General features: G+C 39.4%; 1 protein-coding gene across 10 annotated transcripts in view; it reads left to right on the top strand.

The window, feature by feature from the left end:
- Positions 1-18,136, top strand: part of Gpatch8 (G-patch domain containing 8) — a 67,945-nt gene that overhangs the window by 11,017 nt on the left and 38,792 nt on the right. For 3 of the 10 annotated variants that reach the window (XM_051158783.1, XM_051158786.1, XM_051158788.1), the window contains exons 2-5: positions 2,306-2,380; positions 3,941-3,975; positions 8,911-8,928; positions 12,121-12,193. Coding sequence is in view for 1 of the 10 variants with exons in the window: in XM_051158782.1 (XP_051014739.1) it covers positions 2,306-2,380; positions 12,121-12,193 (148 nt within the window). In the remaining 9 variants the exon portion in view is untranslated. Of the gene's footprint in view, positions 1-2,305; positions 2,381-3,940; positions 3,976-8,910; positions 8,929-12,120; positions 12,194-18,136 lie in introns of those variants that run through there. The other 7 variants (XM_051158785.1, XM_051158789.1, XM_051158791.1 and 4 more) reach the window with 4 other exon arrangements.

The raw sequence follows: 18,136 nt of genomic DNA, 5'->3' as shown, positions 1-18,136 counted from the left end.
AAAAGAAAAGAAAAGAAATAGAAATAGCATGTTCTGCTGTTGCAGAGGACCCGGGTTCAGTACCAGCACCTACGTCAGGCAGCTCACACCTCCAGGAAGATCGAGCACCTCTGGCCTCCATGAGCACCTGGCCTCACACATAATTAAAAATAATAATACATCTTCTTTGTTTTGTTTTCAGACAGGGTTTCTCTGTACCCTTGGCTGTCCTGGAACTCACTCTGTAAGCCAGACTGGCCTTGAACTCAGAGATCGCTTGCCTCTGCCTCCCCAGTGCTGGGGTTAATGGTGTGTGTCGCCACCACTCCAGCTGCCAGTAATAATATATCTTAACAACAGCAACAACAAAAAGAAACACAGAGCCAACACAGTGGCTCTTGCAGACAAGCCTAATCATCTGAGTTTGACCCCTAGAACCCCATAGTGGAATAAAGAACCAACTCCTGGAAGTTGTCCTTTGACCTCTACATGGGTAGCATGGCACATTCATGAACACAGAAGCACACATACAATAAGAAGTAAACGTAATAACATTATTTAAAAAGAAATGCTGTTTATGAAAGTAAGAGGGCACAACTCATTGTCTTCCTGATGCCGTCAGTTTAAGCATGGATGTTTTTAATTAATTTAGATACTTGTTAGGGGGAAAGAGGTTTAGAATTCGAGATTTAGCCTTTTTTTTTTTTTTCCTTAAATTCCCAGGGCTTGTGATAAAATGTAGGGTCTCTTGTATTCTGGGCAAATACGTTATCTCAGAGCAGCCTCTCCAGCCCCTAGACATAGACTCTTTGAATCTCTATTATATGTTTGTTAAATTTTTTGAATGTTTTGCCTGTATGTGTTTGTCCTGTGTGCATGTGTAGTGTCTAAGGAGGCCAGACGAGGATGCTGGATCCATGGAACTAGAATTATAGATGGTTGTGAGCTGCCATATGGGGGATGGGAGCTGAATCTAGGTCTTCTGCAAGAGCAACCAGAGCTCATAAGTGCTGAGCTATTGTTCCAGACTCACAGTCATAGGCTTTTTAAAAGAATATTTTGTTTAAATTTTAATTTATGTGTATTGGTGTGAGGGTGTCATATCTTGGAGTTACAGACAGTTGTGAGATGCCATGTGGGTGCTGGGAATTGAACCCGGGTCCTTTGGAAGAGCAGGCAGTGCTCTTAACCACTGAGCCATCTCTCCAGCCCTTTTTTTATTTTTTAAATATAATGTGTATGGGTGTTTTCTCTGCATGTGTACCTGTACACCACATGGGTAGTCGTTGCGCTTGGATTCCCTGTGACTGGAGTTGTAGATAGTTCTGAGTCAACATGTCAGGGAAGGGAATCAAACTTGGGTCTTCTTAACCACTGAGCCATCTCTCCAACCCAGTACATAGACTCTAGGTTTTGTTTTGCTTTGTTTGCCTTCCTTCCTTCCTTTTTGTTATTTTCATGTGCTGGTGGTTGGACTTAGTGTCTTGTGCATACTAGGCAACCTCCTCAACCCCCAATACAGGGTTTCTCTGTATAGCTCTGACTGTCCCAGAACCCAGACTGGCCTCAGAATCGGAGATCTGCCTCCCAAGTGCTGGGATCCACGGTGTGTGCCAGGCCTATTAGGCAATTTCTTTCTTTCTTTCTTTCTTTCTTTCTTTCTTTCTTTCTTTCTTTCTTTCTTTCTTTCTTTCTTTTTTTTTTGGTCTTTGAGACAGGGTCTCTGTGTTAGTCTTGGCTGCCTGGACTCACTTTGTACACCAGGCTGTCCTCGTCTGCCTCTTCCTCCCGCGTGCTGGGATTAAAGGCGTGTGCCACCATGTAGGCTCACGTGACATAGTTTACATCTAGAGGTCAGATGACGACTTTATGGGTCTCTCGCTCCACCTTTACATGGCTCCTGGAGTTCAACCTCAGGGCATCGGGCAGCGTCTTTGGGCAGCAAGACTTAGCTTCTGAGCCATCTTTCCTGTCCAAATGAATGAACCTAAGACTTTATGTGTACTTATTAAGAGGTCTGCCAGTGAGCTACACCCTATGCTGGCAGGGTTTATTTATTTATTTTGCCTGTCCTGGATTCACTTTGTAGACCAGGCTGGCCTTAAACTCACAGTGATCCGCCTGCCTCTGCCTCCTGAGTGCTGAGATTAAACACATGTGATACCACGCCTGGCTGCGACTTTTTTTTTAATAAAGAGTCTCAATATGTAGTACAATTTTGATTTTTCTGCTGGAAAAATATTAAAAATACCTTGTAGTTGGCTGGACCATACTTTACTTTGTTATTGATTACTTTTGAAAAATGACGACTTTTTCCCCCCCCCAGGGTAATCACTTTGATCAGTATGAAGAAGGACACTTGGAGATTGAGCAGGCGTCCCTTGACAAGCCTATCGAATCGGTAAGATGACTGTGCTTATTCTGGGCCTTACCCAGTTAGCTAGGAAGAGCTCGTGTGACACTTGGTGTGAGTGAAGTTAAACTTACATAAAGCTCACAGTACAGTTTAGAGCCACTGTCTTGCATGCCCCAGAGGAATCAGGTGGGCTTTTGGGTGTGATTTAATAATGGTGGAAAATTAGTGTAAAACACAGAAAAAAGTTAGGATTTAATGGAGAAAAATGTCATTTTGACCCATACTAAACTTTGATAAAGGATAAAAAGTTGGGAGTAGTGTTTGTATAAATTGAACAAAGGAGTATAATGTATTTTGATCCTTTAGTACCTTTTCTGGGCAACATAATGATTTATAAAATGTTCCAGTAGAAACAGTTAAGAAGCAATAAACTGTTAGACCTTTGTAAGACAGTGCAAGCTTGGTCTCTGTAGCTAAGAAATGGCTGGTGGTTTTTTTTTTGTTTGTTTGTTTGTTTGTTTGTCTTTTGCTTTTTGTTTTCCAGGTCAAAAGTTAAGTTATTTTTGTCTTTTCACACTTTGTAGTCTATAACAGTAATGATACCAAGCCACAGAACAAGGAGATTTTCTCTGTCTTAATTTAAAAAATCTTGAGCCTGGTGGTGATGGCGTACACATTTAATCCCAGCACTCAGGAGTTAGAGGCAGTCACATCTGTATGAGTTTGAGGCCAGCGTGGTCTACAGAGTGAGTTCTAGGACAGATAGAAACCTGTCTTCTAAAACAAAAACAGAAAGTCTTAAGTTTTGAACATTTTAAAAAATTTATTTTAAAATAACTGTCCATTGTGTGTTTTTTTTTTTAAGTTTTACTTTTTATTATTATATATACAGTGTTCTGCCTGCATGTACACCTGCAGGCCAGAAGAGGGTATCAGATCACATTATAGATGGTTGTGAGCCACCATGTGGTTGCTGGGAATTGAACTCAGGAACTCTGGAAGAACAGTCAGTGCCCTTAACCTCTGAGCCATCTCTCCAACCCCCTAACTGTCCATTGTTAAAGTGTCTAAACTTGTTATTGTCAGAATTTAAATTTTGTGCTTACATGTACAACTTAAAAGGATTTCATTGAGGCATTGGTAGGACTTGAATGGATAAAAAGTCAGAAAAGAAATCCTACCTCCCTCCCCCCCATTCCCCCACCCCCCAGACAGGGTTCTCTGTGTAGCCTTGACTATCCTGGACTCGCTTTGTAGACCAGGCTGGCCTGGAACTCAAAGCAGCGATCCGCCTGCCTCTGCCTCTAGAGTGCTGGGATTAAAGGCGTGTGCTACCACCGCTCAGTGGGAATCCTAATTTTTATATCAGTCAAAATAGGCCCCCATGTCCCTTTTAGAAATACTAGCTTCCTTTCCTTCTGTGAAATAACAAAGCACTTTAGAAAGTATAGATAATTTGCCTTTTCTTTTCAAAGCTATAACATAGTAAAGGATCAACATATATTTATGTTCCTAATTAGGTTGGTGTTGTGTGTGTTTGTGTGTATGTTTAGATGTTTACAGAAATTTACACAACTTGGGGTGTTCGACATTTTTCTTCCACAGCAGTTGGCCCATATTAGCTAAGCAGCCATGATCTGGTTTGTATTGCACGGTCTGCCTTTTTTTAATTTCTTCTCTAGGGTTTCTTTCTCCCCCACCTTCCCTTCTTATTTCTGTCTTTCTGGTCCAGTGAACACTGCATACAGTACTTTCTGTCTTACTGTGCTGGCATGATGCTAGACCAGGCATGGCAGTAGTTGATGGCGCATGTGATAATGCTGCAGAGCGAGAGCTCACCTCTCATAATGTACTGAAAGGCCAGTCTTGAATTTTAACCTAAGATTAAAATGCCAAGCCCACTTTGCTAAGTTAAAGCTCAGCAAGGTGTATGCCTTGTTCTGTTTTAGATCTTATCATCAGGCAGAATTTTATAATGAGACCCATAGGCAAGATACATGGATTGTACTTAAGTAATTTAAAAATATTTCTCTGAATCAGAGTTTTAAGAACAAATCACTAACAAGTCCCCAGTACCATATTCTGTGAGGGTCATGGATAAGTTATTTCTATTGAGTACTTTGATTTATCAATAACAGGAAATTTAATTAGCCTGAATCAGTAGCCTGCTTCATTGTTACTGTACTCAATATTTTTTTTAAAAGCATTGACATTTAGCACTTTTAAATTCTGTGTAGGCCCACATTATAAATTTTTTTATTCTATTCCTATGATATGAGACTAATGATACTGTTTCCTCATGGTGCCCAGGGTTTTTTTCTTGGACACATCGTATTGGTAAGCAAAGCACTGTGACAAGACAGTCTGCTTGTGCAATCATTGCCGGGTGAGCTCAGTGAGTAGAGCAGAGCTGCCTTAAGTCTTGCTTATTAGATAATGTTAATCTGCTCAGTTTTAAATAACAAATGATACTGTACTCAGACCGGATCTTTACTTTTTAAAATAAATGTGTGGTTGGAGATATATATTTTATATTAGGTTATACTTCTAATGAAAAAGTATTCCTGGAATCTATAAACATAGGCATTAATTGTGAATTAGTTTAAATAATAGTAGGAAGACCTTTGTAGGATGCATTGTGTTAAAAAGAAGTAGGACTCACACACACACAAAAGGGGACCCAGAAAACAGCTGACCTAATAATTTGGAAATAAAAATTGAAGTTTTAAAAAAACTCATACATGATTGACATTAAAGTAGGTAGTGTCCCTTCTCATCCAAAGAGAAAAGTCCCCTGTGCCCAGCAGACAAGGAGGGTGGACTTAGTTATTGGGCTGGCTGGCTATTTTGAGCTCTTTTGTTCTAAGGGGGAATGTTGCTTCCAACATGAAAAGAACCTCCGTTGAATTAAGATCTTTCTCTGCAGCAATATCTTGAGAGGTGCTGACTGTTCTGCTACAGCATGCAACTCAAAAGTGGCTGGACACACAGCTCTGGGAGTCTACAGATCACTGCAGAAGCTAGGGTGTAGTCACTTAAATGCCTAAGAAAGCTAAGCCACAGTGGCTCATAGCTTGGAGGTGTGCACAGGTTTGTGTCAAGAACATGCCTCTATGACAGGCTGTTAGGAGTATGGAATTAAGGCTGTTTGTTTCATAATAGAGCATATTTGATACAAACCCGCAAAATGGGAAATGAGATCCAAAGATGTTAATGAATTATACGTTAGGTAAACTTCTGAAGTCTGGATTTGTTAGTGAGGTGACACAGTTATCTAATTTCAGTAGGCAAATGTTAAAAACAAATTCTAAGATTCATAAAGTATTTTATAATATTTGCTATAAAGTTTTGCTTTCTTTTATTTCAACTAATAAGATATCCTTCTGGTCAAGAGTAAAGCATTTTCTAAGAAAATTACATTAGAGTTGGTAGATAACTTGATAATCTGAATTATAGTGACAAAATAAAATGCAGCGTTTTTTTGTTGTTGTTGTTGTTCTTGCTGTTGTTTTTAACCACAAACAACTTTTTTAGTTTCAACTTTAAAAGTTGTTAGTTTATGAGATTTTGAAGTCCAGGCCACAATTATGACCCCCATACATTTAAGATATTTGCAAAACTAAATATAATCTAAATCTATAGCCCAATCTTAGATTCTACTATAATTATAAGAATCAGTTGGTACAATTTAGGATATACAGTCTTTTATGACCTTTATCTTAGTTTGAAGAGGATAAATCAGATGGGATAATGAAGTTGGACAAAAGACAGAACACCTGCATCGTAGGCTTGAAGAAAATGCTGTCGTTGGTACAGTTGGAAGCACAGCTTTCCACCAGCCACTAGTTGCTGTTCATTCTCCCTGACTAATAAGAATCCTGACTTTAGTAGTTGTCAGGTTAAGTGGGTTTTAAAAATTAGTGTCAAGTTTTCAAACTCTATTTAGTTGCCAACGTTCTGTTTACTTATGTAGGGATTTAGCAGTACGTGTATAGCTGGAGTTTTGTTATGTTGCATATCCGTTTAGATCTGTGGACTCCACTAGTTCCAAAATGTAACTCTGTGGGACTGCTAATTTGACTCTTAGCAGTGGCCTTATGTGGACTGCACAATAAACATATGCTTCTTGGAGCTGAATGGTGTAGCATTACTATATGGCTTTTCTCTCCAGTCTTCATTTGTCATCTGTAGCAAGCTATAGATTTTTTGTTTGGGGAAGTTTTACAAATTTGTTCTTTGCATGGGTTCACCTGGTAGCATTGGTTCTTGCTTACAGAGTTTCTGATACACAATCAGCAAAGCTTACAACCCACTCAAGAGCTGTACAGTCTTGTCCTCATGAAAATGGGCTAAATTATATAAATTGAATGTGGTTGTCAACTAAAAGAAAATTGAGTATGGGATTAATATTCATGTAGTCACTGATGTATCTGAAGTGGTTTTCTCTTGAGATATGAGATTCCATTTTCTAGTGTCAAAACTTACAGCCAGCTCTTGCAATAAAATAAATTTGTATCTGTGTTTTGCCAGGCTCCCATCATACGCTGTGGAGCTGTTGCCAAATGGTCCTTGTTTCTGTGGTGGTATATAGTCCCATGGAGCAGAGAGCAGTTCCTGGGAAGGTTTTGCACTTTGCGTTTAATTAATAGATAAAAATGTTGAGGACTGTCTAAAATAGTTAATGAGGTTTTTTTATTGTTGTTGTTGTTGTTTGTTTGTTTTCTGAGACAGGGTTTCTCTGTGTAGCCTTGGCTGTCCTAGACTCACTTTGTAGACCAGGCTGGCCTTGAACTCACCACACTCAGCCTTTTTTTATTATTATTATTTTTTATTTTTTTAGGTTTTTGTTTGTTTGCTTTTTTGACATTGGTATCACATTTTCAACATCTCTTTTTTTTTCCTCCGAGAGATCCGCCTGCCTCTGCCTCCTGAGCGCTGGGATTAAAAATGTGCGCCACCACACCTGGCTGAGTTGTTGATTTTTACAAAATATTTTCCCAATAGTTAACAATTTTAGAATTATATTTAGTGCTTATTTTCTGTATTTGTCATGATTACCTATCGGAGCTTTAAGCTTTTATGTCAATCTACCATTATAAATAGCCATGGCACTCCAGATGGCAAAACCACAAAAGCACAGTTCTAAATAAAATACATTACTTGTTTTCTGTAGGATAATAATTGAGCCCCTGTGTATTGATGGTAAAAATTTATAGTTCAGAGAGGGACAAGCCTTACTGTAAAAGGATTCTGCTGTAGTTCCCTTATATTACCATCTTCAAGTTTGTTGCATCTTTTGGGTTTTTCCTCTCTTCATTTTTTAAATTTGTTTTGTTTTATTGAGACGGGGTCTCCTTATGTAGCCCTGGCTGTCCTTGGAACAGGATGTGTGGTGTAGACCAGGTTGCCTGTAGACTGAAGAGAATCGTGTGGCTCTGCTTCCCAAGTGTTGAGATTAAAAGTATGTGCCACCATACCTGCCCCCTCTCCTCTCCTCTCCTCTCCTCTCCTCTCCTCTCCTCGTCTCCTTCCTTCCTTCCTTCCTTCCTTTTTAAAATTTATTCTGTGGGCTGGAGAAATGACCCAAGTGGTTAAGACTATTATAGTCGGGCGTAGTGGCGCACGCCTGTAGTTCCAGCACTTGAGAGGCAGACGCAGGAGGATCTCTGAGTCGAGGCTAGCTTGGTTTACAGAGTGATTCAGAGAAACCCTGTCTCGATAAAACAAAACACACAAAAAAATTATTCTTACAGAAGATCCTAATTAATTCTCAGCATCAGGGAAGCTCGCAGACGCCTGTTAACTCCAGCTCCAGGCATGACGAGAACACACAGTAATTTTAAAAACAAGCAAACTTACTCCCCCCCCCCTTTTTTGACAATTTCTTACAGGTGTACAGTATTTCTTGATCATATCCACCACCACCTATATTTATATATTTTTTCTTTTCATTTCTTTTTTCCTTTTTGGGAAGAGATCATACTGAATACTTAGTGGAGAGCCACAAGCCGCACGGCAGCCTTTTCTTCCAAAAGCAGATAATTTGAAATGATAGGAGAGGCCCAGGCTAGTGAGGGGAAGAGTGTGCTTGCCTTACTGTCTTTTCAGTCAGAAAGACGCAGTGCCATGTGCCATAGGTCATAGCCTTGGACATTCCCTTCTCTGCTCCTACTTAGGAAAGTTGAAAGCAATATATTAAGTTACAGAACAGTTTAACATTAGGTTCAGAAGAGTAATGCCACTATTGTTTCACAGCAGCTTCCCCCAGAGGTGACAGCCAACCTCTTGAGTGGTGTTGTAAAAGTGGTGCTAATGTGTATGACCCTGAACTTTTCTTTTTTCTCCCTTTAACATTTGCTTTTCCTTTCACTGTTGTCAGTCACAACACGCTGCTCTTGAATCTCTCAGCTGGTCTTGACTCGTGATTTTACTTATGCTTCCCGTCTTCTTTAATAAATACATTACTTGCAAGCAGTGAATTGAAAACAAGACAAAAAAATTAAAAAAAAAATAAAGCGACCATTAGTGATGGACAGTTTCTTACTTTGTGTTACATTTAACTGTTCTTTTGACAGCCCAGTTTTTAAAGCCAGGTTCGTATGGAAATGCTTTCACTCCACTTGCACTGCTTTTGGAAATAGCATACTGCTTCATCTGTCTGTTTATTTTAGTGCATTCATAATATAACACAGTCAACATAATGTCTCATCTCACATGGCCAAAGGTTGAATTCTTAAAACAATAAAAACAAAAACGACAAATCACAACAAATTGGGGGAAGGACAACAATTTTTGTCAGCATTACTTAATACCTAAATCTTTGTGCCAAATACAGTTACAACATTAGTGTAGCAAGCGAATAAACAGCAATAAACTGCAATTGTTTGTTTAGATTTTGTTTTTGTTTTTGTTTTTATATAGATAATATCTCACTCTTCATTCTGTCATTGAACTGGATGGAGTGATCCTCCTGCTTTAGCAGGAGTGTGCCACCATATCAGGCTCAGCTACGTACTTGAAGAGTACTCATTTTGCTATCCTTGTCATTTCCAGAGGTACATAGATAAATTTGTTTGATAGTAGGAAAAATAAAAGTTTATTGCTGTACTTAGCTTTCATGTGATCTTGTTTTATTTTTTTAATTAAACATTTTTGAGGTGATATGGCTTAAATCTGGGCCTCACGCATGCCGGGAAAGTACTGAACAGTTGCACTAAATCCCGAGGCCTTTTTTTCTTTTGTCTCATGTAGCTTAGGTTGGTTTTAAATTGTTATGTAGCCAAGGATGACCTTGAACTCCTGATATATTGTCTTCTGCCTCTACCTCCCCAGTTCTGGGATTAAACATGTGATTAAATATGGTTGACCTAATTTTTTTTTAAATAATGAAGTTATTTATAGTAAGACATACTCAGTATTAGGCAAGATTATGCTTTTCTTAGCATTGTGGGAGAGAAGAGAAGCAGGAACAGTGTCCAGTTAAATTTTTCTGATATTTAATATGTGAGCATCATCACTTGGGATTGCAGATAGTCTGTTTTCTAGTTCTTTCAATTTTTAGCAAAAATAATTTATAGTGACCATTTAATATACCATGTATGTGTGTGAGAGCATATCATATATCACAGTAGTACCTTTTGATTTTTCAAAACACCTTAAAGCCCCATAAAATTAAGTAATCCTGCCATGGTGGTACACTTAGAAGGCTGAGGCAGGAAGATCACAAGTTCAAGGCTAGCCTGGTATGCTACATAGGGAGACCTACCTAGAAAAAACAAAAACATAAAGGGAGCTAGGGATACAGTTCAGTTGGTAGAGTGCTTGCCTAGCATTCATGAAGTTTAGGGTTAGTCTCTAGCACTAAATATACCAAGCCCTAGGGTAGTAGAGGCAGGAGGATTAAATGTTTATGGTCCTTGGGTGTAATAGCAAGTCTTTTTTTTTTTTTTGTAATAGCAAGTCTTAAGATCAGCCTACACTAATGAGATCCTGCCTGAGAAATCAGAAATCCCACCTCCACCAGTAAAAACAGCAGTCACTCAGGTGCATGTTGTCTTAAACTTGTGGAAGGAAATTGTTCTTCTAAAGAAAAACAAGCCAGAAATGGTGGTGTAAGCCATTATTAGCCTTAGCACTCAGGAGGCAGAGGCAAGAAGATCTCTGTGAGTTCGAGAGCAGCCTGGTCTACAGAGCAAGTTCTAGGACAGCCAGGGCTACACAGAGAAACCCTGTCTTGAAAAACAAACAAACAAAATCTGGGTGTGGTGTGCGGCACTGGGGAGGCAGAGGCAGGTAGATCACTGTGAGTTCGAGGCCAGCCTGGTCTACAAAGTGAGTCCAGGACAGCCAAGGCTACACAGAAAAACCCTGTGTCAAAAAAGAAAAAAAGAAAAGAAAGTAAGTACATTTAGGAGGCTTCACTAATTGATTTCAGGTATAATAAAATTAATTCCAAGTGACAATATTAGATTACTATTATAAATTACATATATTGACTATATATTGAAGGCTTTTTTGGTTTATTTTAATTGTGTATACAGCAGTGGAGATTGGACTCAGCCTGGTACATACTGGGCAACTGCTCTCCTCTGACTTCAGCCCAGCCTTTAGCTTCCCCGCCCCCTGGTTTTTTGAGACAGGGTTTCTCTGTGTAGTCCTGGCTACCTTGGACTCGCTTTGTAGACCAGGCTGGCCTGGAACTCACAGCGATCTGCCTACCTCTGCCTCCTGAGTGCTGGGATTAAAGGCATGCGCCCCCATACCCAGCCCCTTTCCCCCCAGCCTTTACCTTTTTTCTTGATTGGTAGCATTTTATTTTTCTTGGTGTTCAGTAGTTCTTTAGCATGGTCTTGCAACTGCTCAGTAGTTTTAAAAGTAGAGAAGCAGAATACTATGAAGTTTCTGATTTCTTGACTCTTAAGCGGTAGCTGACATTTAATTGTTGTTTCTGGTATCTTGCCATACAGTTTACATTGAAATACTGTTTCCAGATGAGACATTATGTATGTTGACCCCACATGCACTAATGGTTCTTTACTGTTGACTTATTGCTAGGCCTGTTTCATTCTAACATCTTAGCATTTTTGTTAGACTACACGTTGAAATGCATCACTCAGTCTGTGCTTGAGCTCATTTTATTTTTTGTTTACTTGATTTAACTTCTTGTTTTACTAACCTCAATGTTTTCAGTTTACTATTGGCTGCATGCTGGTTATATTTATATGTTGTATATATATACTATAGCAAATCAAGCCTAGCCTGGATTTGGTGGTTGTCTCCATTTCTCGTGCTGGGATAGCCTTACACTTATAGCTTACTTTATGTCATGAAAGCCTGACACATAAACAAAATAACTAAACACAATGCAGATTTTCTTTTCTTTTCTTTAAAAAAAAAAAAATCTTAAAGTGGTGCTGTCTAGGTGGTGGATATGATTGTATAAATACCTTGATTTTATGCTTTTTAATGTTAGTTTTAAAACTTCATAAGTGAATTCTCCCCCCTTTTCCTTCCCTCTTTCTCATTTCAAAGTGTTATGTACAGAAGTTGCCCAGCACACTATCAGAAAAAACCCTTTCCCCATGTTCTTCCCATATAAAATACTAGCCAGCATTTCTTTTTACATTAATGTCCCTTTTACTGGCACATTTATCCTTTTATTAGCACCTTTTTTGCATGCATATAGGTAGAATTATCTCTTGTTCATCATCTATTTTAATGTAACTAGGAAGGGAAGAATATATTATTGGAATATTTTTGGTTTGTCTCTCTGTTCTGTCTGTCAGGATAATATTGGACACCGCTTACTCCAGAAACATGGGTGGAAGCTGGGCCAGGGATTGGGAAAATCGCTTCAGGGTAAGTTTTTTGAATTTTCCAAATTGATGACCACAGCGATGATGATGATGATAAAAAAAGTGAAAAACAATGTTTATGAAGCAAACCTTGTACCTAGACATGTTTGTTGTCTTTTAAAACAAGTATTTGAATTTCCCCATCTTCTCCCCTGCTAGAATAGCCTGTTTTTCCTCAGCCTTATCTTAAGTCACTGTATAGCCTCTATACTTGCCAATAATTGGTAAGAATAAGTTGCTGTGTCATTAAAACTTACAGAGCCGTACATCTTATGGATGGCCCGGCCTGTTTGAATTTTGTGTGTGGAGGTGATAATGGTGGACTACGAGGAACATGCGTTAGAGTGTTCTCTTTATGCCTTTCAGTGACACTCATGTGGCTACTGTATCATAAAGAGAATCATTCAACGGCCAAGTTTAATTTTTGTCCTTCTAAGTTCTCCCTAAAACCAGTGATTTTCCTGTGGCTCCTTTGCTTTGTCATCAGAGTGGATGTGGTAGTAGAGAGGAAACTTAACCTGTGTAAAATCTGAAATGAAAGAAGAAATTTCCTAGGACTGCCCAAGGAGAGGCCATTTCTCAGATTTGATCCCACTCTGGAAAATACATGATTTAAAGTTTCTATTGCACTTTCCCTTTTAACTATACTAATCATTTGGATGCAACCTAAAATGCCAGTATGTCTGCTTCTGAGTTCTTGTAAGTTGGAAAGCAACCAGCTGTGTTGACATTTTAGGTCTTTCTGATTGGGAAACTATTGATGGTTGCAGATTTGATGTGAATGCCAACTCAGAAAAGAGGGGAAACTGCCTCTAATCGTAGAGGGCCTTATATAAAAGGTGGTTTGAAGATAATTGTGTATAATCCTTTGAATTTGTAAGTGGATCTTCACATGAATGCTGAATTCTTAATTAGTGTATTAAGGGTGAGCAAGAAAACAGGGAACGCCACAGTCTTCCAGTTAGTGTAGCTTGCTTTTGCCAGGCAGATGTGATAGTACACACCTTTTAATTCCAACACTTGGGAGGTGGAAACAAGAGTTTGAGCGCAGCCTGTGGTACCTGGTAAGACTCTTTTATTTATTTACTTATTTATTATTGTTTTTGGTTTTTTGAGACAAGGTTTCTCTGTGTAGCCTTGGCTGTCCTGGACTCACTTTGTAGACCAGGCTGGCCTTGAACTCACATTGATCAGCCTGCCTCTCCCTCCTGAGTGCTGGGTTTAAAAGTGTGCGCCACCACTGCCCAGCTCCTGGTGAGACTATTAAGTCTCAAAAAATTAGGCCAAGTGGTAGTGGTGCACACCTTTAATTTCAGCGCTGGGGAGGCAGAGGCAGGCAGATCTCTTGAGTTTGAGGCCAGCCTGGTCTACAGGCAAGTTTCAGAACAGTCAGGGCCACACAGAGAAATCCTGTTCTGAAAAACAAACAAAAAACCAAAACACTAATAAACTATTTTTTGTCTGTGTTGTGGATTAGACCGGTGGCTTCATGCATGAATTCAATGTTAGAATGGGACAAACATTCTACCAATGAGCTACTACTCTGTACCCGCTCTGTCGTTCTCCCCCCACCCCATTTCCCCACTCCACCCCCCGCCCACCCCTGTGTGGAACCTTGGCTGCCCTGGACTCACTTTTTTTCTTTCTTTTTAAAAAAAATTTTTTTATTTATTTTTATTGTATGTGCATTGGTGTTTTGCCTGCATGTATGTCTGTGTGAGGGTGTCAGATCTTGGAGTTAGAGACAGTTGTGAGCTGCCATGTGGGTGCTGGGAATTGAACCCTGGTCTTCTAGAAAAGCAGTCAGTGCTCTTAACTACTGAGACCCTGGACTCACTTTTGTAGACCAGGCTCAAATTCACAGAGATCTGCCTCCCTCTGTCTCCTGTGTCCTGGGATTAAATGCATGTACCACCATACCTGGCCCTAGCCCTTCCTTTTTTTTAATGGTTTTTCAAGACAGGGTTTTTTTTTGTGTAACAACAGCTCTAGATGTCCTAGAACTCATTCTGTAGACCAGGCTGACCTCAAACTCAGAGATCTACCTGCCTCTGCCTCTCTAGTGCTGGGATTAAAGGTGAGTACTACCATACCTGCCTTAACATTCTTATAAAAACAAAAACAAAAATCCAAATTTTACTTATAAATTATATTTGGGAATAGTACATAGGACATAATCAGTAAATATATTTTTGAATATTTTTTTTCTAAACATTAGCCTCTAGAGAAATAATACAAACATTTGACTGTCATTAAATTTACTTTCCAAATGTAAGAATATGCTGCAGAAATGCAAAAATGACTTGGAATAGTTTGTGTGGTAGAGTACAAAGGTTTTGTAAAGGTCCAAAGTAGAGACTAAAATGAAGACAGGCTAGGAGCACGCTTAACCCAGCACTCAGGGGGCAGAGGCAGGCGGGTCAGTGAGTGCGCGGCCAGCCTGGCCTACAGACCGACTTTCAGGACGGTGAGGGCTACACAGAGAAACCTTGTCTCAAAAAACTGAGGAGGAGGAGGAGGAGGATGAAAAAAAGATAGCAAATTTGTTTGGATCCAAAAGTTATTCATATTGAGTGTCAGAAATGTTATGGTTAGAGGATGGGGAAGGAAGTGTGTTCTTATCTCTTGTGTTTTTTGTGGTATGGGAATCAAGTCTTGTCTCATGCATACTATGCCAGTTTCTTCCACTAAGCTGCACCTCTCAGCCTGTGTGTGTGTGCGTGCGCATGCACACAGAAAGGCTAGGTACATGGATTCATACTTAGGTAGACCAGGCTGGCCTCAGACATAGACCTGCCACTGCTTTCGGGAAGTGCTGGGATTAAAGCCGTGCACTACCACTGCCTGGAGACTGAGGACTTTTTTTTTTTTTTTTAAACGATTTATTTATTTATTATTATGTATACAGTGCTCTGCCTGCATGTACACCTGCAAGCCAGAAGAGGGCACCAGATCTCATTATAGATGGTTATGAGCCACCATGTGGTTGCTGGGAATTGAACTCATGACCTCTGGAAGAGCAGTCAGTGCTCTTAACCTCTGAGCCATCTCTCCAGCCCAGATTGAGGATTTTAAAAAAGAATTTAGTTGAAATTTGATTCTCTTTAAATTTTTACTTTTTTTCTTTCTTTCTTTCTTTCTTTCTTTTTTTTTTTTTTTTTTTTTTTTTTTTTTTTTTTGGCTTTTCAAGACTAAGTTTCTCTGTGTAGCCTTGGCAAATTTTTACTTTCTTGAAAAGAAGGTTGAGATAGATGTTTTAGAATAGCTCAGGGTAGCCTCAAGCCCCATGGTTCTCCTGCCCCCAATTGTTGAGAATGTATGGGTGTGCAGTACCATACCCAGTGAGCTCTTTGAGAAAAATGATTTAGGTTTATTGGTTTTGTATCTCCAACTCCATATTAACAGGCACATGAATATTCATAAATACATTTATTTAAATACAAGGAATAGTGGGATGGTGGTGGCCCAAGCCTTTAATCCTAGCACCCAAGAGGCAGCAAAAAATAAAGGAATAGATAAATAAAAATATACAAGGGAAAGTTAAAGCTTATTTGAAGTTTAATTTTGTTTTTATTTGGTTTTTGAGGCAGGATCTCGTTACATAGCCCTGACTGGCCTGAAACTTTATATGTAGACTAGGCTAGTCTTGCTCTTGTCCCCATCCTCCTGCTGTGCCTCCTGAATGCTGAGGTTATAGCTTTTATTTGTTAATTGTTTTTGTTCTTCTTCTTGGGTAAGGACAGGGCCTCCTTTTAGCCCAGGCTAGCCTTGAACTCTCTACGTAACTGAGGTTGGCCCTGAACTGTGATCCTGCAGTCTTGGTCTGTTAAGTGCTAAGAATACACATTTTTGCCACCATGTCCAACTTCTATGTTTAATTGTGATAAAACATACAACTAATTTTTTTAATCATAGTATATTTCTCCTCTTTTTTCCCCCTTTCTTTGTTTTCTATTGAGTATCCATTCAAGGATTTTGTATATCCTATGTCCATGCTCTACTACAGAGCTACACCCTAGGCTCTTCTGTTTGTTCTGTTGTTTTTTGCTTTGCTTTGCTTTCGAGACAGGGTTTCTCTGTGTAGCCTTGGCTGTCCTGGACTTGCTTTGTAGACCAGGCTGGCTTCAAACTCACAGTGATCCACCTGCTTCTACCTCCCTGAGTGCTGGGATCAAAGGTGTGCGCCCAGCATGAATTTAAGACTCTTAACATATTGAACATACAGTGATTTACTAAGATTTAAACCTGGGCTCTTCAAGCTGTCCCTCCCCCCCCCTTCAAAAGTTGAGATATCATTTCAGCTCATGTAAGGCTTTTACAGGTGATGCCATCCTTCTTGGGGCATCGGTGTATATAGTGGACACACTGGATAGGTTGAGGATAGGGCATGTTGACTCTAAATAAAGGTCTCTATGTAAGGGTACAAAAGTTGTACTTCGTAAACTGGATTTGTCTTTGTATTTGAATTTTTCTGTTTGGTTGTTTTTGTTTTTGTTTTTCCAAGAAACAGTTTCTTTGTGTAGCCTTGCCTGTCCCGGAACTCATTCTGTAGACCAGGCTGGTCTCAAACTACAGAGATCAACCAACCTCTGTTTCCTGAGTACTGGGATTAAAGGCAGATGCCACCACCACCCTATTTTTGAATTTTATTATTATTTTATCTTTCCTTTTTGTTCATTATATATATATTTTTAAAGATTTATTTATTTATTATTTATACAGTATTCTGCTGGCATATGTGAGTGCAGGCCAGAAGAGGGCACCAGATCACATTATAGATGGTTGTGAGCCACTATGTGGTTGCTGGGAATTGAACTCAGGACCTTTGGAAGAACAGACAGTGCTCTTAACCTCTGAGCCATCTCTTCAGCCCTGTGTTCATTATATTTTAAATGCTTTTTTAAAACCTTACTGTATATGGCACATAGTAATTGTTTTGGGGTTGTTTGTTTGTTTGTTTTCAAGGGGTTGATTTGGTTTGGTTTGGCGTGGGCCACATTTACCTGCATAGGATTTTATTTTTAATAGTAACAATTACATCAAGTGTAGTGGCTCAAGCCTATAATCCCAGTACTCAGGAGGCAGAGACAGAGGCAGAGGCAGGTGGATCTCTGAGTTCAAGGACAGCCAAGGATACACAGAGAAACACTGTTGGTAAAAAACAAAAACAAACAAACGAATGAATACATAATTAAGTAAAGTCTGACAGAGAATAATGATGTTGATGAGGTGTCTGTCATCTGAAGTAGAGAGCTAGGCTTGTGGGAAACATTTTACACCACTATATATTACGGGAGCAGAAGGGTATAATTAATTCACAACAAAACAGTAATAACTTATAGTTCCATTTTATGACTGTTAGACTCCATGCATTTCTGAAATCCTTTTATAACATTTTTGCACCTTTGAAATGGAATTCTTACTTTGCTGTGAAATATGTTTCCTTATGTTTAGCTCAGAAGTAGCACCTTATATCTTCTTTGTTACAATTGTCCAAGCTATTAGATTGGCTGTTTTGTTTTAATTGCAAAGTAAAAGTTCTAGTCTTAGGTGAGGTGTGGTGGTGCATGCCTTTAATCCCAGCACTTGGGAAGCAGAGGCAGGCAGATCGCTGTGAATTCGAGTCAAAGCCTGGTCTAAAAAGCCGAGTCCAGGACAGCCGAGGAGGCTACACAGAGAGATCCTGTCTCAAAAAACCAACCAATCAAACCAAACAAAAAAATTCCAGTCTTGGGAAAAATGAATGGGGTCTGATACTCTTTCTTTCTTTCTTTCTTTCTTTCTTTTTTTCCCCAAGATCCACCTGCCTCTGCCTTCCAAGTGCTGATACTATTTCAGAACTCATCCTGACTAGTAGATAAACCAGCAGCATTAGACAGCTAACGTATTTAGTGAGCTACTAGCATATTGTATTTGGCTATGCCTGGTGGCCCATGCCTATAATCTG

Source organism: Acomys russatus, chromosome 16, assembly GCF_903995435.1.
Source record: "Acomys russatus chromosome 16, mAcoRus1.1, whole genome shotgun sequence".
Lineage (NCBI taxonomy): Eukaryota > Metazoa > Chordata > Mammalia > Rodentia > Muridae > Acomys > Acomys russatus.
This window is presented reverse-complemented; position numbering and strand designations above follow the sequence as displayed.